The sequence below is a fragment of the Macrosteles quadrilineatus genome, unplaced genomic scaffold (genome assembly GCF_028750875.1).
Source record: "Macrosteles quadrilineatus isolate MER2022 unplaced genomic scaffold, UCM_ALF_1.0 Scaffold_4__1_contigs__length_99947679, whole genome shotgun sequence".
NCBI lineage: Eukaryota > Metazoa > Arthropoda > Insecta > Hemiptera > Cicadellidae > Macrosteles > Macrosteles quadrilineatus.
Window position 1 is genome coordinate 16,935,339 of NW_026542597.1, and position 23,257 is coordinate 16,958,595.

A 23,257-nucleotide genomic window follows, 5' to 3' on the forward strand; every position below is an offset into this window, starting at 1 on the left:
TCAAATATAGTCTGTCTTAATGAAAACAATACTTTCTCCATAAAATATGTATAGTGACAGAAAGTAAAAAAAGTCATATTCGGTTTTTACTAGGGCGGGTTAGCCACATAAATTAGTCTGTCTGTCTACGTACCCAAACACTACTGTCATAGCATGGTGGAGCTATACAACTAATTATATAAAGTGTGCGTCTGGTGACCTTAAATGCATCTGATGTGCTACTTCTAGGAGGAGCGAGCTGGTATAGTGGTAGAGTGCAAAATTTCGGTCCCTAAAGTCCAGGTTTAAAATCCTGCAAAATCACCTATGGATTCTATCTAAGTGAAAACGCCGCAGTCTGAAGTAATGTGACAAAGAATCCTGGGCCAGAGCCTTGTGTTCTAGGGTAAAAAAGATTTTCTCCTTCTAAGGAGCTGCATCACTTTTTTAGGTGATTTCGGTTATTTATTCAAAATCTTAATCAATGTATCTACTCATTTTACTATTGACTTAGTACATTGTCTGATTGATTGTTTATAGAAAACATACAAGAATTTGGAGCAGAGAGTACAATTGGAGTGTGATGGACAAAGGATTCCCCTTCCCTCTCTGCAAGGAATTGTCATACTTAATATTCCAAGGTAAACTCACTGAATTGTTGAATTTACACTTTTTCAAATATTTATATATTGATAATGAAAATTTTCTCCCCTTTAATTTTCCTACGCCCAGTTTAGCTTGCTTGACATGGTGCATAAATTTTACATAGTCTACTTGGATTTTATACACCAACTAACCCTCAAAATTGCATGTCGACGTTACAGAAAATTCCCCCAAAAACTCTTAATTTTGGTATGAAGGTGCTGTAAACACCTTGCAAACAGGACATAAGGCCAGGACATAACAGCAAGACTGTCAAATTAATTAGGCCTACAATCGTAACATGGTAAAAGCTTAGGACACAAATTATTAGAAAATTGTAAAGTAAATAGTTTTTCTAACAAATATCTTTATTTTATACTTTGCCTGATACACATGCCTAGTCAAAGTGTATACCAACATTTATCATTATTACTCCATCTCGTACTTTACCTAAAAGCTTCAGGTTTTGTCTAGACCTGCATTATATACTAAGCCACTAATATGTTACAATCTAAACACAGCAAAAGTATATGTTAGGAGTAAGATGAATTTGTCGGTTTGATTTAATTTAATTACATTTTTAATCCACAGTTTCATGGGAGGCACTAACTTCTGGGGTGGTACGAAGGAGGACGACGTGTTCCTGGCTCCGTCAGTAGATGACAAGATACTGGAGGTGGTGGCAGTGTTCGGCTCTGTGCAGATGGCTGCGTCTAGACTGATCAATCTACAACATCACCGCATCGCACAGTGCCAGACTGTACAGATCAACATACTAGGTAAGACTATGGCAACGATCAAAACTGACCGAAGTTGATAAGGCTATTACTAAGACAAGGGAGAATACAGGAGATTAATGTAAAATATATTTTGTTTTTGAAGTATAAAATTCTACTGACAAAAATGTGCGTAACTTTTTTGTATTTTTCCCCTGAATTATGCGTAGTTTCTCATGGACTACATTATTCATTGCTGTGGTGTTGAAAAGATTTGTGTAATATTATCTTGTTTTGTTTAACACAAAAGACATTAGGGACAAATCATGTTAACACAAACATAAATGAAGAATAGTTTTTGGACCGTTATAGTTTCTTAATCTATATTATTAAAAGAATTCGTTGGATTTTTGTGTGCTGTAAATCGAAAATATTTATTTCTATACGCATATTGGGTATCAGTTTAAAGCTCTTATCCTATAGATGTGCCTTTTGCGGGTTTGGATGGTATCTTGTTTATATTATTGTCGTTGTGGAAGACATACATTTTTTTCTATAAGATTCATTAAGTTCAGTCATTTGATAAGATGTGCAAAATATACTAACGATCTGAAAACGATTACTAGGGAAAGCCATTACAGATTTGTTCATTTTTCTCAATTTAGTAACTGAAGTTTCTCAAGTGTGATAGGTTTTGTTTATTCATCTATCCCCTATATTAAACTTCTCCTTTTCTAATTAATTGTTGTATGTATTTTCCTCTAGGGTTATCTTGCCTTTTTCTTTGGTACTCTTCCAAACTATCTCTTTCTCTTTCCACCAATTATCCTCTTGTACTAAATTTGACTTATTATGCCTTCATCCCAATTTATGTGACTAACACACCCTAGTAGCAACCCATTATGATTTTTTTTGTTTCCGTTCCCTATACATAGTATAAGGAGAACGTATTGTTTCCATCAAAATGTTTGAGTTTGTGTTTTGGGTGGAAATGTTTGTTTTGGATCCCCCTGAACAAAAGTGGTTTTGAAGAGTAGGTGTGTTGGTGTGTTTGTGGAGTTGTACAGAGCTACAGCTGTGGTCCAATTTTGAAGAAATTCGGTATGTGGCTGACTGGGTGGGTTCTTTTTCTGTCCCATGATATCTCCAGACAATTTCTTTTCATTTTTTTTAAATTCCTTTTTTGTTGGTGGGTTTTCCATAAATTAAAGAAAATGGGATTTCCGTAAAAACGACTTGAAGGATAGTATATATTAAGGTACTTTTAACTCTAAATGGAATGGTATTGCCTCAAATGCTGTAAAAGTTACTGCAATTTTTTAAATTTTATCTATAAGATGCCATAGCTACTCCTACCGCTTACCCATGATTAGGATTGTTAGCATGCTATTCATGAGCTAACCTTGTATTTTAGGCTAGAGCATTGTTCATTGGCTTTTGAATTGTTGTCTAATGCCTGTGTTTCTGAAATTGTCTACTCTTTCATTGTACTGATGTTCTCGGGAAGATTATTTCAATAATGTCATCTATTTAAAGCTCCAAAAAACCGTTTTGTTAATAAATTTTAAATCTGTCCAGGTGATGAAGGTGTTCCCATACAAGTGGATGGCGAAGCTTGGATCCAGCCTCCTGGGATGATCAGAATCATTCATAAAAACCGCATGAAGATGCTTTGTAGAAATAGGGTAAACACTTTTATGTCATTGATATCTGTCTCTTTTCGCTTATTGTTTGGTTAAACTTTTTGGAAGAATGCACTAAAAATAAAATCAATAACTTTTTGTTGACTGTTCAATTTAAATAAAATTTTTAAAAGGTTGGTCTCAGTTTCATCTGTGAGAGTTGATTAAAAGTTTTGTTTAGGTTAGAACTAGTTCCTTTTATCAAATCTCCCATATAAAGGGAATATGCTGCGGTATTCCTGTAGGTCTCATGGTAAGACCTGGACTCACGACCGATTTACTTTTTTGTTTTGATTCCTCCAGAGGCCAAAAACCTATCTGTTCAAATTCTTACAAACGAGTAAACCTATGTTCATTCTAACAAGTTCGCGAACCAGCATGATCGTACTATAAGAACGGGGTTTTATGGGGTAAAAATGTTTATTTTTTTATATTTTTGACTTTCAAAACATAGAATTTCTCTCTAAACCGTTTTGTAGAGCTTGAGAAACAAATACTTTAGTATCTTGGAGTGTTTTTGTATGATAATTGGTTATCAAGATTATCGTCACCAAAGTGAACTCTTTGAAAAACAAAATTTGCGATAGCTTAACTTTTTTCTTAAACCAGACACAGTCGGTTTTTCACAGTATTGTGTTCCAGTCGCTGGAAGAGTCGTTGCGTACGTGGCAGAAGCAGCGGCAACAACAGTTACAACCAAGGCGTAACACAATCAAGGAGCTGAGCTTTGCAGACGATGAGAGTCATCTGTTGCTGGCCTTTGTGGAAGCGTTGTCCTCTCTCATCAAGTAAGTAGCTTTTAGCTGCGTAAAAAATTCTAATTTGAAGGTCACTTGAAAGATGAATGTGTATATATTGAGTTGCGAGCGATTATATTTTGTCAGATAATGATGCAGTTATTGGCAGTTTCCTTAGTTTGAACCAGGATTGTTGAAAATGTTAATTTTTGGAACATGCTAAATATTAATTTTTAACCATTCTGCTGTTCTGTTGTTTGGAAGTCTTTTTTGCTGAGAAATTTGTAACTTCTAGAGGAAATAATGTTGAGAGAAAATTGTTCAAATGTACTATAGGATAGCGAGCTGGTCTATCGATGGATCAGATCTTAGGTCCCAGAGGTCATGAGTTCAAATCCTGCCTATCACTAATTGATTTTATGTAAGCAATAATGCTAAACTCAACCCTCTAGGCCTAGACTGAAGTAATTTGAAAATGGTTCTGGGCTGTAGCATATAGCATCTTGGAACGGGAAGTCATAAAAGAAGAAAATAGGGCTAAAATACATTATTTTACAATCTTGAAGTAACCAAAATGTTGCTGGTGCTTTATGAATGCTGAGTTCAGACAAGGAGAAGGAACATTTTAGCTTACAATTGCTTGCAGACTTTGAATATTTAAAGTTTCACTCGATTTTCTTGACAGGTTCATCAAGAGTTTAATCACACGCTATCCATCAGTCAAGCCCGACATTGAAGAACTTCTGGTCAAATGTTCCGAAAACTTGGAGAAAGTGTACCAGGATGGCAAACTGGTCAATGGGGTGAGTATAATCACTGACTTGATAAAGCACATAAACTTGTCATTTTACTGTAAAATCTAAAGCTTTAACTACGGTAACTATATAGTACAGTAAAAATATGTTTCGACCCAAAAAAAATTAGCACAACTGGGGAATTTGGTACAGATGTTGGGTGTACCTTCCTTTTGAACATACTAAAAGTCCCCTAAAATTGAAGCTGTGCTACGGCCGCCATATTGGAAAATGGCGGCATATTTCTGTATTTTTCGCTATAGTGACTTTATTATTAGAGATACAGGAAAAAGCTAAATGTACAAAATGTAGGTCATCTAAAAATACACATTTTTTGTATTTACTATCTTTCTCTAAACCCAACGGTTTTTGAGTTATTTGTTGTTAAGTATATTTAGTTTTTTCTATTTATCAAAAAATAGGTGAAACACATGGAAATTGACCGTTACTTTCAAGGATTATGATAGTTTATCCTATTTAGTTAAATAGTGTGTGATACTATAAAATCTAAAAATTTAAGCTTATTTTATGAGTAAAACAACTCCGCCACAGCAAACGTGCAGACTCAGCAAATTTCCATTTGATTGGATGTTTTATTAAAAAATGTATACAGGGTGAATTTTAAATGAGTTCCCCCCCTACTTTTTTCTACATTTCTTAAGATATCATCTCCGGACCACGTCAGATCATTGTTTAGTAGTAAGTACTTCATTTTGACTGGGTATACATTTTTGGCCGTCATCTTGGATCCGCCATATTGGATACAAAGTTTTTTTTTCAAATGTAAAGGTAGGGTTGTAACCCATTATTTCAAACTAGAATTTTACGCTGATTACAATGCCGCAATTAGTTTTTAAAACTCTCGGTTCCTTCTAAAGTTATGAGGACTTTTTATAACTTTATTTTTAGCGCATTTTAACATTGTGCATTTACAAACTAAGACCATAATCTCAAAATAGTGCTAGATAAAGATAAGTATACACCACCATTCATTGTCGACATATTTTCACTTGGTTATGACGGATGTAGTTTTTTCAGCCGCCATCTTGGATCCGCCATTTTGAAATGTGATCAATTAATTTAAATATGAAGGTGGTGTTGTGACCCATCATTTTGAGGTACTTTTTTATGCTGAACTCAATGCCGCAATCCGTTTTTCATTTGCATCTTTGGATTTTGAAATATTGAAATTTTAAATAAGAGTATTTTAATATTTCATCATGAAAGCTTGATAACCAAAAACGGATTGCAGCATTGAGTCCAGTATAAAAAAGTAGTTCAAAATGATGGGTCACAACACCACCTTCATATTTAAATTAATTGATCACATTTCAAAATGGCGGATCCAAGATGGCGGCTGAAAAAACTACATCCGTCATAACCAAGTGAAAATATGTCGACAATGAATGGTGGTGTATACTTATCTTTATCTAGCACTATTTTGAGATTATGGTCTTAGTTTGTTAATACACAATGTTAAAATGGGCTAAAAATAAAGTTATAAAAAGTCCTCATAACTTTAGAACGAATCGAGATTTTTAAAAACTAATTGCGGCATTGTAATCGGCGTAAAATTCTAGTTTGAAATAATGGGTCACAACCCTACCTTTACATTTGAAAAAAAAACTTTGTATCCAATATGGCGGATCCAAGATGGCGGCCAAAAATGTATACCCAGTCAAAATGAAGTACTTACTACTCAACAATGATTTGACGTGGTCCGGAGATGATATCTTAAGAAATGTAGAAAAAAGTAGGGGGGGAACTCATTTAAAATTCACCCTGTATAAATAAAATTAGTTTCAACAGGTACCTAGGTTTGCTGCTACAGGTAGGTTATTATAGTGTGTTTTTTTTAGTAAAATATCAATACCTTACTACCTAACTATTTTTCCAATTTTGATCAAAATATATCTATAAACAAGCAAACTGCAACAGTTAACTAATTCATAAGAATAGCATGGGAGTTTTAAATTTACAATAAACAAATTTGAATATACAAATTTTGGTTGTGTTTACTAAAAAGATGGCGATTATTCGTCACGATTAGAATATTAACCAAATGGGGTTTCAAAAGGAGATGGAGCCTGTTATTTAAGTATAATATTAATTCGTACCAAGCACCGAAAATATTGTATGCAGTAAGGTAATCTACCATATTTTGTAAAGTACGCAATAGTCATATTAATATTTTATCTTCATTTTTTACCCATTTAATAGTTAACATTTTAGTATTTTGATGGCACCACCACACTAACTACCTATACTTGACATCCCATTGTAAATTTGGAAGGGTGTTTTTCGTGTCTAGTTCATGTTGGTGACTAATTAAGTATGGTATAGTATAGTTAGTTTTATTTATCAAAAATCGGTGAAACCCATCGCAATCGACGGTTACTTTCAAGGTTTACGACAATTATTCATCCCACTTAGTTGATATCAGAGTGATAATGGTAGTGCCTTCAAAATATTAAAATGTTAATTTATTAAATGGGTAAAAATTAGTATAAAATATTAATATGACTATTGCGTAGTTTACAAAATATGGTTGATTCCCTCACTGCATACAATATTTCCGATACTTGGTACGAGTTAATATTACAGTACTTAAATTACTTGCTTCATCTCGTTTTGAAAACCTCTTCGGTTAGTATTCGAATCGTGACGAATAATCGCCATATTTTTTATAAACACAACCAAAATTTGTATATTTAAATTTGTAAATTGTAAATCTTAAGCTACCATGCTATTATTATGAATTAGTTAACTGTTGCAGTTTGTTTGTTTATAGATTTATTATGATCAAACTTGGAAAATTAATTATTTTATACTAAGTTATTGATATTTTACTAAAAAAAACACACTATAATAACCTACCTGTAGCAGCAAACCTAGATACCTGTTGAATCTAATTTTATTTAAATACAATTAATAAAACATCCAATCAAATGGAAATTTGCTGAGTCTGCAGGTTTGCTGTGGCAGAGTTGTTTTACTCATAAAATAAGCTTAAATTTTAAGATTTTATAGTATCACACTATTTAACTAAATGGGATAAATTATCATAATCCTTGAAAGTAACGGTCAATTTCCATGTGTTTCACCTATTTTTGATAAATAGAAATAACTAATTATACTTAACAACAAATAACTCAAAAACCGTTGGGTTTAGAGAAAGATGGTAAATACAAAAAATGTGTATTTTTAGATGACCTACATTTTGTACATTTAGCTTTTTCCTGTATCTCTAATAATAAAGTCACTATAGCGAAAAATACAGAAATATGCCGCCATTTTCCAATATGGCGGCCGTAGCACAGCTTCAATTTTAGGGGACTTTTAGTATGTTCAAAAGGAAGGTACACCCAACATCTGTACCAAATTCCCCGGTTGTGCTAATTTTTTTTAGGTTCATGGAATTTTTCTCTTATTTTTACTGCACTAATAGTCTATCTAGACAACTGCCATACTTTCAGCTGATGTATAGAAACATAAATGTATGAACAGGGTTGTATTGATACAGCTAGCACACAATGGCCTGTGTGGGACTCGTTCTTGTTCACACTGTCTTTATGATGGGGTTTTCACAGGGTAATTAGTTTTTCCTACAGTTACCTAACAATGTACATGTTCTCTCACTGATTTGAGAAAGCAAAGTGGCCAATTCGCTCATCAGTGAGACAATGTGAACATTGTCTCACTCTAATTACTTTGTCTCACTCCAGATTTGCAACGTGAAGGCACGAAATAGTGAGCGCGAAACATGAAGGCAACGTCGTATGCGCGTGAAATACGTTGGCAGCACTGGCTGTAAATCAGCTGGTCAGCTGTTGTACTGTTGTATTTGTCACTTCACATTAAATGTTATATTAAAAGTTCACTTCTGTGTAAAAATAGGTTATGTTTCTTCACAAATTTATTTGTTTTATGGTAACTGTAGGAAAAGTATAATGTGCAACTCAAAGTACAGTGCAGTTCAAAGTACAATTGCCTCGCTCGAGAAACCATTCCTCACTCGCCTACGGCTCGTGAGTAAGGATTTCTCTCGAGTGAGTCAATTGCTCACTTTTCTCAGTAGTTGCACAAATAACTATAGTCTCAACTTCTCACTCAAACAAAATAATTAAACGTTCAAGTAAATAAAAGGTGTGAATGTCAGATTATTCTGATTCTGGTGCTAGTGATAGTGGTGGTGAGCCTTTACTCATTGACACCTTTATCAAAATGTATAAAAGTGTTAAACATTAGTGAAAGAAAATGTTGCAAATAGTTAAAAACCACTACTGAAACTGTTAAATATCCCAATAAAGCAAAACAGGTTCATATAACAAAAGGTTTTCCAATTGCACCACAAAAAAGACTTGAAAGGTGTGCAGGTATGAGGAGCGGACAAACTGTTATTTTTATGCAGTACCCTAACCCCCCCCCCCCCCCTAAAACCATCAGCACCCTAAAACAATCAGAAAGTATAGTCAAGCTGTCTTCCGAGTACAGTTGGGAGTGACAAAAAGAGGTTGTTTTGACAGAGTTGTACAGATCTGCTACAATGTGTTATGAATTACTGTTTATAATTACCAGCTGATGTTTTTATTTACTTGTTTATATTAGAGATTTGTTTACCTTTCCAACTATGTAAGAATTTAATGAATTTAAGTTTGCCTTATTTACTAAAAAGGTTCAGCTATGCACAACACAATGTACAATTTTGTCCCACAACAAATTGCACATAATTTATTGGCGCTTGTACGGAGGGAAGGACAAATAGCTAAAGATTAGATTAGCAATACTCTTGTGTAATACCATTGTATAAAGTGACTACATATTTGATGTAAGTTGTGTTTCAACTCCTGCATATCCCTGTTGTCAGGTGGAGTTGAGGCCTTTGGTCACGGAGCTGGTCTCCAGTGCCCGTGAACTCCACGAAGAGACTTGCATCTTGCTACGAGACAAGGGTCAGGACTTGGTAAGCCATTAGTAAACCCTCATTAATCTAGGCTAATCGAAGTTCCGAGTTGTCCAAATTAAACCAACAATTATGATTAATTTCCAGATTAGATTAAATTATTCTAGTATGAAAGAAATGGGTTGGTTCAAGTGGTCGGTGCCACGAACTTCGGTAAGAGAGTATTGGGTTTCCCTGGCATGACCAAAAGAAATTTAAAGGTTTGACTGCTTCCATTTAACAATTTTTACAAAATGGCATAGGCCCTTAAGAATATATATTTTTGGACATTAGGATATAGTGCAAATAATTGAACATATTTTACCAAAACATATAACATAGAGAATAAGGACCTAGGTTTAGAATTTTTATTAGAACAGAGATTTGGATGGGAAAGAATCTACCGTGGCTCAAGAAACACATGCATATATAGAATACTAGCTGTACCCGTGGGCTTTGCCCCGTTTAACTTCATATGTGAGCTCGTTCGCATGGCTCAACCACGTCCTGGTTGAAGTTCGTTCACTACGCTCACTCACCTTTACGGTTGGAGCTCGTTCGCTGCGCTCACTTGCCTTCAGGTTAGCTCGTTTGCTACGCTACCTCGCCTCCGAGTTGAAGTTCGTTCGCTACGCTCACTCACCTTCTGGTTTCATATTAGCTGTTGTAAAATATAAAAAAAAATAATAGTGCTGCACTCTGTTGGTAATCCTTGTAACTTTAATATTATTGAACATCATAGAACAGAACCAACTTGTTTAATTGAAACAGCTGTTATGATTCATTAATTCCATTTAAATATGGGTACTCATTAGGTTAACATGGGAAACTCCAGAGCCACTGGGGCGGAGCCCGAGAGTCAGATTAGAATAAAAACCACTTAGTTTTCCTATTTAATGCCTAAAGAATCAGTGTACCAAATTTCAGCCTCCTAGGTAAGTGGGAAGTGGGAGAATTAGTGATGAGTGAGTGAGTGAGTCAGTCAGTCAGTGAGGGCTTTGCCTTTTATATATATAGATTTACAGTGTCACATGTTTTTGCAAGTCAATAAGTTTTCCCCTTCTTTGTTTATTGCTGTCAGTATTTCAACAGGATCAAAGCTGACTGGATGTAGTAATGAACGAGAGAATTGCTAGACACAGGCTGCAATTTGAACAAGGGGATGAAGTACATTGTGGGCCTACTTAGTATAATGCTCGCCTACCAATCAAAAGGTTGCCGAATTGATCCTGAGAAAAGTCAGTCGCTTTTTGACGGTTCAAAACTGGACCCAGCTGTCCCTGATTTTTGGGCTTTAAATAAATTATCCTTACAGAAAGATAATTAGTCAGTAAAAATGCTAGACATATCATCTCACTCCATCCTTCATTCATATTTGGGTTAAAATACGCACATGGGTGGCGTTACGGTAATTATATCGATCACGGACGTGCCACTAAAAACGTTTTTGTTTTTGTTCACATTTCTTATGCTAAATTACGTCCTGAATTCAAAAATGATTGTCATTTTCGTCGCAAAAGCACCGTTTTCCCGGTAAAGCAGAAAAAACAAAAATTTCGCGGAAATTGGTCATGTGTATACTCCAATTAACCGGTAAAGCGAGCTGAACATGAATATGAAAAAAATTTCAAGATCCGATTAATATTAATGGAGATACGGCCGAAAAAGCGCGGTTTCCCCGGAAAAAACAAAAAAACCAATTTTTGCGGAAATGAGTCATGTGTATACTCAAATTAACCGGTAGAGTGAACTGAACAAGAATATGCAAGATTTTTCAAGATCCGATTACTATTAACGGAGATACGGGAGGAAAAGCGTCGGTAAATCGAGTTAGCATCAAAATGGCAAAAAAAGGTTAGGTTAGGTTAGGTTAAGTTAGGTTAGGTTACGTTAGGGTGGGTTAGGTTAGGTTAGGTTAGGATAAGTTAGGTTAGATTAGGTTGTATAACCTAACCTAACTTAACCTAACGTAACCTAACCTAACCTAACCTAACCCAACCCAACCTAACCTAATATAATCAAGGGTATAAAGAATATATATTCACCAAATAACCTCTAAATCGCTCCCACAGACAGCAGCACCTACGGATCCTCCTGATGCCGTTGTTCCTGTGACTAATGAACTTTTCCGGCCGCGCTTTTTCGGCCGTATCTCCGTTAATATTAATTGGATCTTGAAATTTTTTGCATATTCTTGTTCAGCTCGCTTTACCGGTTAATTTGAGTATACACATGACCCATTTCAACAAATTTTTGTTTTTTCCGTTTTTCCGGGTAAACGGTGCTTTTCCGACGAAAATGACAATCATTTTTGAATTCAGGACGTAATTTAGCATAAGAATAGTGAAACAAATTTTTTTTAGCGACACGTCCGTGATCGATATAATTACCGGCGTTCCTATCTCAGTTTAAAATCATAATACATTTGAACTTGGAGATTGGGGGATTGTACATACAGAAAATCATGACCTATCAAAATCACAGCATCTCAAATTTCTAGCACAATTGTCGTGTCAGTACTGCCTTCAGTTGAAATTCTAGTTCAGAGGATCCATCCTAATATTCCTTGATCCAACAGCTGTTTACTGTTACAGAGAGAGGATTTGGCCAATCAGCTGAATCTGATGTTGACGGGGATGGAAGCAGAGTTTCAACACTGCAGAGTGACAACTTCGCAAGACTCGAGCCATTCGTATGTGTGCTTCCAACAACCCACAGCAGATGATCAGGTTGGAAAGTAAAATATTGTTTAAGAGTCTGTAAGTCCAATTCATTTTGATTCCAATTTCCAGTTGGATTCGTTGATAGAAAACTGAATTTTCATGCCCTAAAGAGCTTGGGCTGTCCAAGGCTCTGTGATTTGTTTTACATAACTTGCATGGGGTACAATTCTTTGTTAGCCATGTGTTGTAGAAATCTACAATTCTAGAGTTTTAGGGCCTTGGGATCTTTTCAAGAATAGGACTGCCACTATTAAAGTTTTTCATGCGCAAATGAAGGATGGAAACTGATGGTTTTCCAAAGTGCAAGAGAAACCATTTTTAGTTGTTTCTATGTGTATACTTGATTTTTTTTTTATCTACGTAGGACCAATTTTTTACAGAGCAGTCATCTTCTTGCAAATACTTAACCTCTGGTGTATACTAGAAATCCTTAATTGCCCATTAAGTTTCTTTTTATCCTATACGACTTTTGGGTAAGCATCATTGGCTTATCTTAAATATAAAAATTAGTTACTTGAGGTGTAGACATTTTTTTAAACAGTGTTACTGGTTGTAGGAGAAGAAACGGTCTGCTGGAGGGAAAGGATTGTTTTGGAAGCTGAGAAGAGAGAAGTCTAGGGGTGGAGCCAGTCGTGAGGTAAGTTATAATCAGATTTTTTTAACTTTTTTCCTTTAATGAAAAGGATGGCTGTGTCCTTCTTTTGACTGTAATTTCTCATGCTATTATAAGAGGGCTGTCCGTAAATTAAGCTCTCCATCGAACTCCAGTCACAGCCAAGCAAGCTCAAAATAAATGCTCAAATATAAAATCCTGACATTCTTTACGCTACTGTTCTATTCTAGCCTATTTTGAAACTCCCTTTCACACCCCTGTGGGGCGATTAGTCTCATCATATATATGAAAAAATTGTAAAGAAAATTGATGCTCCTGCTCAGCTTTATCATTAGTAAGAATCATTTATTTAAAGCCCAAAAATCAAGGACATCTGGGTCCAGTTTTGAACCGTCAAAAAGCGACTGACTTTTCTCAGGATCAATTCGGCAACCTTTAGAATTTTAGGCGAGCACTATACTGAGTAATCCTACAATTTACTTCATTCCCTTGTTCAAATTGCGGCCTGTGTCTCGGAATTCCCTCATTCAGTGCACTTCCAGTTGTACCTGCCAAGTGTACGTTTCATTCTGCATTTATATTTGTGAGGTCTCGGTCATCAACCATGATTAAAAGTCCAATCCCAGTTGATGGACTTAAAAGGAGTAAAAGTGTTTGGAAGTATGAAATGTGTTGGAAGGGTAGAGTGGAGGTTGAATTGTGATAATTTACATGATATGTAGTACAACAGCTGTTGTTCACCACTTAGTTGTAATTAGAGCAGTGACCAAAGTTAGGAAATTTTTGCATGTGGATCGCAGTGTGGAATGGAAAATATTAGGTGTCTAGGACTTGTCTCTAGTAGACTATCAAGGACTGTAAGCTTTGCAAGTCTTGGACACGCCGATCAGCAAGCAAAGTTTCCTAAAATTCAATCACTGTCTCTATGGAAACTAATGAACACTTGCTGCCGGCCCGTTTACAGTCTTCTGCGAACTCCCTAACTCACTTCACATTTCCTATGTCCAAGTCAAAACATTTTTTTGCATACACACCTGCCAACTGGCAACACTTATCAACCTTTCTCAGTGGAAGGTAATACACAGAACACGATTCATACTAGAAAACTTTCCCTTTTTTGGCTACTACGACGAGATTAATTGTCCATAGTGTAGGAACTGTAGCTAGAATAGTAGTAGACCAAGTTAAGAACACGATTTTAGTTCTAGATTTGAACTACCTCGATTGACTGTACCTGATCCCGACAAAGCTCTGGTATTTAATTGATTATTTTTTGTTACAACTTTGATGTGTTAGTTTGGCTTTGTAAGATTATTGTTCCTACTATTACTAGTAACGGAACCGTTAAGCAGTTTCCAAGTATGTAACAGATCTAATGTTTGTGACAGGTGGCAGGGTGGGGGGTGGCGGAAGTATGCACTTGGCTTGAGTCACTACAACTGTCCGAGTACGCAGAGACGTTCCAGGCAAACGACATACGCGGCCGAGAGCTTTTGACGTTGACACGGCGCGACCTCAAGGACCTCGGCGTCACCAAGGTCGGACATGTCAAGCGCATCCTACAGGCCATCAAGGAGCTCAACATGTGATCTCGGAGTGTGTAAGCAGGTGAGGCATCACAACTGAAGACAAAACTAACCCATTTTCTTCTAAAATCGAAAATAATATTTTGGTCAAAAAGTGAAGAAAAGAGATAGTTTTGCTTGCTTACCTAAACAAATTGACTCCAGGAGGTAGTATACAAAAGTTCTATGTTTTATGAACTTTTATTGTCTATCTATTGTCCCATTGACTCTTAATTTTCTGTGATAAGCTAACTGAACTCCATCCCTTTAAAAAAATCAATAATAATATATTTTGTTATTTGATCAACTGTGCAGACATTTTCTATAATTATTAGAACAGGATCTGAAATCTGGAAGTACTTGAAACATATCAAGATTACTATAAAAAAAACATTAGCCAAAGCTAAAAAATCAAAAGGGAACCCCCACATTGAGAACTTTTATAGTAGCTTTGACTATTAATAAAACAAGACATTCCACCCCCATGTTAATTTTGTATCCAGATTATTTATCAAAATTATTGTAGTTGATGTGAGCCACCGACAGATTGCAATTGCACTGATCTAAATTGCGATTGCGCTGATCTAAATTGCTAAATTCTGTCAAATTCACAAACTTTTTAACCAAGTCAAACTTAGGGAAAAACTTATGGTGAGCTATAGCAACTGTTATGACCCATCAACCTGGTCCGCAACAAAAAATAAGGTATAAAATCGAACTTTAGACACTAGCGCATTCTGTGACAGGCTCACACATTTACAATCTTTTTAATAAAAACTTGGCAACAGCTGATCCATAAAGATGGGATGTCTACTTCCGTATCCAATAGTCAATTATAGTAGTCATTCTCTGTACATGAATTATTAGAGTCAAACATTGTCCATAGAGATTTTTTTTCAAGCAAGCACGATTTTTCTGGGATTTGGAATCTGACTCTTGTTTTCATAGAAGAGAAAGTAGCTAAATTTAACAATATTAGTACATAAACCCAGCCAAAGCAGGAAAAACACAACAGAAAAACGACACAGAGAACTGTAGAGTAGTAGATTTTAAAATCCTTAAAGAAAACAGCAATCGAATCAATACAAATAGAGGGTTGCCAAAACACAAGATGGTGATTCATGCAAGATCCCCATTGTATAAAATGTGTATTTGAAACAAACTTAGACCAATACAAGCACTTAATGATATATTTATATTATTTAGAAACAAAATAAATATTTATGTTCTAGGTTGACAACGACCTGCTTTGCAGATTCTTAACACCGACCGACAATCTCTCTATTTTGTTGGCTTAGTTTAAAACAAATCAAATTTGTTTGAAAAATACTTTATTAGACTGTTTAGTTCGTATTTTAGGTACGCTTAAGAATCTCAGTTATGTTTGCTGTATATAATTTGTTTGTTTTGTGAACAAACAACGTTAATTTATGTTTTAAACCTGTGCAATAAGAGGTGCTAAATTTCAATGTTAAATTTGTTTTTACGTTTTATATACATTGTTTATGTGTTACAAGAATATTGTCTGTTTACATTACTATAGTTTATGTTTTTGATCTATACGAATATTTATACTTAAAGGCATAAATAACTAAACTTGAATCTAAGGTGAAAACTTTTTGCAACTTTAAAAAAGAACTATCCTTGTTTAAATATCCTCATTATTTTCAACATAGACTATACTTTGGATATTTAAATTTAGCTGATGATAAGGAGTCATTTTAATATTTTTAGATGCAGAAGATGGTTTACTGTTTGAAGAATAGTATATTTCATCACTCCTAAAGGTGACTCTTTTTGACCTGAGGTCAAGTTTTACAATCTAGGCGAAGCCGAGGTCGGAAAATGAGCGAGGGTTAAAAATCACTTTTTGCCCGTGTGGTGGACTATATTTTTCGTTATATTGCATCATTAATTACCAAAAATAAAACTAGAAAATGAAATAATTTGCCTCTCAAAACGACTTCCTGCTTACTTCCAATTCTGCTAATGCAAATAAGCAGCTGTTTAGTAAGTGATTCAATTATTTCGTCTGTTACGATTGTTATTATGTCGAGCAATCGACAACAATAGGCTTTATACCTTACCTTATAAATCAATCGATAAATTATTTCGATCGATACGATTTCCACAATCGAAATTTACAACTGTTTACAACAGCTGATTTTTACTCACTAGAGAGAGTAAAAATGCTACTTTAGACCTGCAACGCATGCATTAAAAATGCCTGTTTTTGCTGCAGTATGACAAAAAGGAAAGGTATTTAAGTTCATGGAATGATGATAGTCACATGGTTTGTTAAAGTTCAAAAAACAATGTATAGCAATATTTGTGTAAATAATTCTCTTATAGTTGGTAATGTATGTAATAAATTGCTAAAGTATGCTTCTATGAAATTCAACAGAAAATGTTTAGTTTTTTTTATATTCATTTTTTAGGTTAATTTATTTATGCCTTTACAATGTGGAAATGGACACATATTATGAGTCTTTCATCTGTATCACAATAGTATAAGTATACCTACACAAAAAGACAAAGATTGTTTTTATAATTTTGTTACATAGATTAATAGCACTGAAATTTAAATTTAGTTAACTATTTCTTGTTTTTTTTTTTCTTTTGGGACAACCCCCTTTGAATTTACTATATCCTCATCAAAAGCAAATAAGTAAAAGAAACAATGTATTACAAATTAACTTGAAGTAATATTTGCTTTATTTTGTGAGACTTTATTTAACTAGTGTTTTAAAAAATAAGTAATAGTTTGTGTGTATTGTAATTTGTTTTTTTTATGATCTCATAACTTATCTATTGGTTTTATTTTTCTAATAATGCTAGTAAATGTTGCACATTTAAATTACTCTGTATTAAATCAAGAGCTGAACAACAACAGTTAAAATAGTATCTCTTTTTAACATTACTTCTTTAGTTATTACTGTAAATTGTACAAACTTCAACAACTATTTCAATTTAAACTTAGCACTATAACTAGACTGTTTTGATCTCATTTTTACATTCAGTGTATTTGTGTCCATTTTAGTTTTGTATGAAATGTATCGAACTGTTGACTGTTTGTTTATTCCGGGTCCAAATCAAAGGTCCGAGCTGTTTCAACGTATTTCAATTACATTTTTTATACATATATTTGTATCGAACTAGATGTATCATTATTTGTTCACTTCAATCGATTTGTCAATCATGATATTCATCAAGATCTGATGTAGGTTTCTCAGGCTTTCGAATGTTTTGCTTTATACACAACATTTACTGACTACTAGTTGTATAGGATTGTTTGTTTTCCCATGGTGCTGTAACCTTGTGGCCTCTTCTACTGAACAACGCATTCACGTTTGCTCAGTTTTGTCTCTGTTAACTATTTTTTACCTAAACTTGTTAGTAGTTATCGCCTTCTCAATACTCGCTAGATACAATCCGCATAGTTTGCTTCTTATCGCTCCTCATTGATTATTTCTCATCGAACTACTCTACTATAACTATTCAAATACTTTTGCGTTTTCTACCAAAGAAAGGAAGGTTGGTACTTGTAAGAGTTGATTAATATTCTAAACCGAAAGCAATGGTGCGCTAGTCGCGCCAAGGGTTTTGATGACGGGATCACTTTTTTGGAACTCTTTGCAATTCTAATACTAGCTTAAAATAATCACTGGAACTTGAATGTAAATAGGGTAAATAGTTTTAAATGTAAAATAAATCAGTATTGGTTCTGTTCGGATAAAATATTTTACTACACAAATATTACATGTGGCATCCACCCAAGTTTGATTTTGTTTATTTAGTCTTGTGGTTTTTTTCAACTTGAGTGTTAATCGAGTGTACAGTTAAGATATTTTTCAGAAAAAAGATTGTAAAACTATCGTAGTGTATAAAGTTGACTATGTAAGAGAAAATACTGTAACTTTTAAAATTAAGTACATTTTTAATGCCTGAAGCAAAATGTTTGTGAATTTTGTTACTGTAAGTCATTGTTTGGATATTAGGCTTCTGTTTTATTTTTTATTTCTTAAATTAAATGATTAGATAGTGTTTTGTATGTACTTCAACATGTGCATCAATTGTTTTCATTACTTTAGCTAGTTTTACTTTAAGACTTGGTTATTTATATTTCTCAACCTTAATGGTAGGCATAAGAGATGCTTTCGTTCATTAACTTTTACTCTGCTTATTTTCTAGTTCTCGTAACGTCTTCATTACTGTGTATATGATTTATCAAAACGACAGAACACCTATTCTGTCTCGACTTTCATATCCTACTGAGGTGGTTGCTTTTTCTACTTCTTGTTAACGTTAACTAGTCTGTAAGGTAAGTTATCAATAACATAACTAGGGACGTAATCTATATGTAGATAGGGAAGACAGCCAGCTTGAGTTTTGTGACAACATAAAAACATCAAACACAGAACTTTGATGTTGGATGCTGATGCAACCAAATTTCAAAAACCTTTGGGGTTTAAGTAATTTTTTTAGAGACTTTATAAAAGTGCATGTTTTTTTATTTATTCTATGATTCTAAATGTTCTGGCTGTATTACTTATTGAGGTGTGTAAGGACCAAATCTGACAAAATTCCTAGGGAAAATGGCAAAACTTTTTTTTAATAGGGGTTACAAGTTAACCACTAAGTGACACGAGTTTGGTAGTCCCTCATTCTTAAAAGCTGTTGATACTGCTAAAACTGAGAGCCAAAAGGTTAACGGAGTTAACAGTTGAGTTAAGAGTTAACAAATTCCGGCCTATTACATCTCCCTCAAGTACCCCCAACCTCAGCCAATTGCACAAAACTCTGCACAAATCCGCCCCATTTGTTCAAAAATATATTCTGAGTAAAAAAAAAAACATTTTTAAATGTGCGAGAGACTATTGGATGCCAGATAATCGGGTTTTACCATAGACTAACCAACAAAACTAGACTTCTCATCAAATTTTGAAGCTAATTTTTCATGTCTAGTTCATGTCCGGTGACACTGGGCGCTAGTGTCAATAAATTTTGTTTCTATTATTTTAGAGTAAATTTCATGATTTTTGCTTTACTGTTTGGTTACATAACTGGACAAGTTATTGTTGATGATTAGATTGTTTTATTTGGTTAAATGAGGTTTTAAATTACCGAAATAACAAGAAACGAATTCTAAACAAAACATGGCCTCTACAGTGAACTGGACAGAACTAACAATAAAATTGGCTTCAGCTGTTCCATAAGGGTGAGAAATCCACTAAGGGAGTATGTTTTATCTATGGTTTTACTATACAAACCATCTGAAAACCGAGTATATGTAACCGAGTCATATACACAAAACCGAGTCAGTGTAACCGAGTATATGATATGTTGTCACATTGTTGTTGGCTGGTTACGCTTATTACTGAGTATTCTTGTTAGTATTACATTAGCGTGTGGGTAATGACAATCTTGTTCTGCCTAAGGCGCTGTTATCAATTCTTATTACCTAATGTTTCTGTCTGTGTAACATTATTTAGCATTAATCTGATATTTAACAACCGAGTTCACTTTCATCTGGTAAGGTATGATGGGAATCATCCAGTTTAACCTAAAGAATCATCGTAGTGGTGCAGATATGTTTCTTAGCATATTTTTTTTCATACGAATGTGACCAAAGTTGACCTTGATTTATTTTTACCAGTGTGAACATTGCCCTAACATTGACTATAGAAGCTCATACTAATCTCTGGCTTACTTTGACTTAGCTGCATAGAATAAATTAACCATATAAAATTCAAAATTGTAAATAGAGCAAATTTAATGTATGGGGGGATTTCTTTTTGTTGCCTTACATTAATGGATCAATTAATAAGCTATCTTTGTGTTTTTATTGAGTTGCTTTGATTTTTGATCTATACAGTTGCTATCATTGTTAAAAATGTTCGCTAATTTGATCCTGTAATTTTTGTATGATGAAGACAGGCGCCACATACTTATAATAGTATGAACTTTGAAAATGAATATGTGTCATATTTAGTGTTACTAAAGTATAAAATACTAGTAATTGAAAAAAAAAAACGCACTACCTCAAACTTAACAAATAAAGTATTAAAATAATGCTGTCAATCAGTTATCCTAAACAACTGAATGGGCTTTAAACTTCTTGAGACAATTATTGGGCTGGGGTTGATTTTTTAGGGGGTTTGGGTATTGATATATTTGTTACTGTATTTTCAGATTTCTTGCAAATGTATGTCCCGTCCCCTTTTAGTTTAGGACAGGACACTTTCACATTTGCAAGAAATCTGAGAATACAGTACCACATTTATGAACTGAATGGTTGGATTCGGATTCGATGGTATCTTATCTATAAAGGACTTAATTGATCAAACTTAACAAAATCATTTGTTTGTGCTTTAACTCTCTAACTCTCTATTGGAATTCACATTACCGTACCAGATGAAAGTACACTTTTTATTTAGATATTTATCAAGCTAATGCTTCCACTTGGATTTTTTCATTTGTCTTTAAATTTATCATTATGTAATCCATGTAAGAATAAATTTTATAATGTAATTTTACTAAACTACACTTTGAATTCTGAAACATGTTCTCATAAATGGGACCATCAAAGAATTGTTTGACTTGCGTTTTCAAAATGTCATTTGTTCCTGTTAGATGTTCGTAGGTCGTCCCATTGTAACCGGAACTATATTTTGTTTGAATAACTATTTGAGTAAATCTTCCAAAGTAGTTTTCAATTAAAACAGCAGCATCTGCTCCCTGCTGATATTCTCGTTTATTCTGTCTGTATTTTGTTTTAACAGTAATTCTTATGCATCACAACTATTTGATATTCATTACAGATATTAATATTAATCGTAGAGTAAATTATTTCACTGCAATATCGTTGTGTGTTTCGGTGATTTTTAAAATGCACAAGAACTATTTCAGTTTTACCTGATTCATTATACTGTATTTTCTTAACTGTAATCATGTTTGCTTTTGGAGAAGACATTACAAAATGTGTGAATAGATTTCTTAAACATATTTGATTTGAATAAAACAGTAATGTAATTACCTATTGAGTGTTCATTAAGATAGAGGGAATTGTATATTTGATTTTAGTTATTGGGATCTAAAAAATAATAGGAGAATGGCAAACGATCAAATCTGGCACATTTGTATTTAACCATCAAATTTTGTACCCCTTGCAGCAAACCTAGTTACGCATTGGCCTGATGTTATTTATTTTGAGTGTGTAGTCCTTTATGCTCCCATAACAACTTTTAAGATATTTAAGTTTTTTTTTTTTTTTAATAATACAATATAAATGACTTCTTGAATTTATTCACCCAAAGAAAGTGATATTGAATTACATTCATTGAATTCCTATCCATGATTTCATACTCTATTTGGCAAGGTTTTCAAGCAATTTAATTTATACCGAGTTGTTTTATTTTGAAAGCTTTGTAATAAGAGGTTCGGTACTTTCATTTGATTATAAGAGATTTGATTATACTTATATTTGGAGAATCTACAGCGAATCATTTTGGTGTCTTCTTCAACAGCCTGTTTAAATTTATGGTGCTTTTCTTGTATTTTATGATTGTATTATTTTATTTGTTATAATATCTGTGATATTTTCTTATTCTATATACAAACTCGTATTTAAAAGTAACTCAATTCATCGTTTGTTTTCGGTCATGAGTGTTTGGAATTTAGTTTACTTGCACAAACCAAATTGATATTATAAACCTCCCAGTTATTAGTTTCCTTGAAGAAAATTTCTTAAAGGTACAAATTGTAATATGTATTACTTAATGACAAAGATCTCAAATTTTTTTATCACAATTTTATTTACAATCTGTTCATTTTTATTAAGATAATAAATGGTAATATAAAATGTAGTCTTAAGAATCGGGATAATGTTGCACAGCAAATACACTAAGATCTTGAAATTTTGTGTGATGGAACAAATCTTAATTTTGGCGTCAACATCCAAGTTAGGTATGATTAAAATATTATAGTTTCTATGTAGGGGGATGCGACACATAGACAATTTTTGCTTTACTGGTGGACCAACTTGTTATTATGCAAGATTGGCTGGATTGGAACCCTTGACCCCTAGACAACATGCCGGTGCTATAACCAACAGATCTGTCAAAATGATGATTTAAATGATGTTTTTGTGTTACTGGAATCTTACATCTTAATTTATCTATAATTTAAAACATGGAATTTAATTAATTTATTAAATGGAATAATCTGGGAATGTGTCTAGAATTGAAAATCACTCAATTGGGTGTATTTACATCTCAGGCCGTGATTTATTACATGACACAGCATATACAGGGTGTTCAAAAAAGGTGGGGACATAATTTACAAAGTGATTTTTTTGGGCCAAAATAAGCAAACAGTGTATGAACATGTGTCTTCTTCATCGACATTGATTCCTTTTCCTCTAACTGGATTTAAGGAGTTTTAGGAATTACCTTAACTGAGCTTACTAAGGACAGACCAGTTAAGCCAGTCAACTAGACAAGCCGGTAGTCAGGAGAAAAGTTTCAATGACATACTATCTTAAAAATCCTAACAAAGTCTAAAGACAAAACAAACATATGAGGTTTGTGGTAAGTTTTTTTAATTTAAGTTTCCGTACAACGAATATGTCAATTAATTGTGGTTTGTAATAACCTTTTGTGATATTACATCATTTTGTTGAAAACAACTTCCGCACTTAAACCGATAACGAATTTTGAATTGAGTTTAACTTGTTAACTCTTCAATAATCGTAATCAAACTAAATTTCTTGTTATAAAAGACGATACAAATAAAATATCCCTTGAACATCTCACGTCTATTGATTGATTTACCTCTTTCTCCAGATTTACCTCCTGTCAAAATTT

General features: G+C 33.8%; 1 protein-coding gene across 3 annotated transcripts in view; it reads left to right on the forward strand.

Moving 5' to 3' along the window:
• The window catches only part of LOC128991546 (diacylglycerol kinase eta-like), a 139,608-nt gene extending 123,696 nt beyond the window's left edge, over window positions 1–15,912 (forward strand). For all 3 annotated transcript variants that reach the window (XM_054414529.1, XM_054414528.1, XM_054414531.1), the window contains 10 exons: window positions 520–620; window positions 1,213–1,400; window positions 2,916–3,022; window positions 3,662–3,807; window positions 4,442–4,559; window positions 9,418–9,513; window positions 12,087–12,221; window positions 12,772–12,852; window positions 14,217–14,436; window positions 15,626–15,912. In XM_054414529.1, the coding sequence (XP_054270504.1) occupies window positions 520–620; window positions 1,213–1,400; window positions 2,916–3,022; window positions 3,662–3,807; window positions 4,442–4,559; window positions 9,418–9,513; window positions 12,087–12,221; window positions 12,772–12,852; window positions 14,217–14,417 (1,173 nt within the window). In that variant the 3' untranslated portion in view covers window positions 14,418–14,436; window positions 15,626–15,912. The remainder of the gene's footprint in view (window positions 1–519; window positions 621–1,212; window positions 1,401–2,915; window positions 3,023–3,661; window positions 3,808–4,441; window positions 4,560–9,417; window positions 9,514–12,086; window positions 12,222–12,771; window positions 12,853–14,216; window positions 14,437–15,625) is intronic.
• The last annotated feature ends 7,345 nt before the right edge of the window (window positions 15,913–23,257 follow it).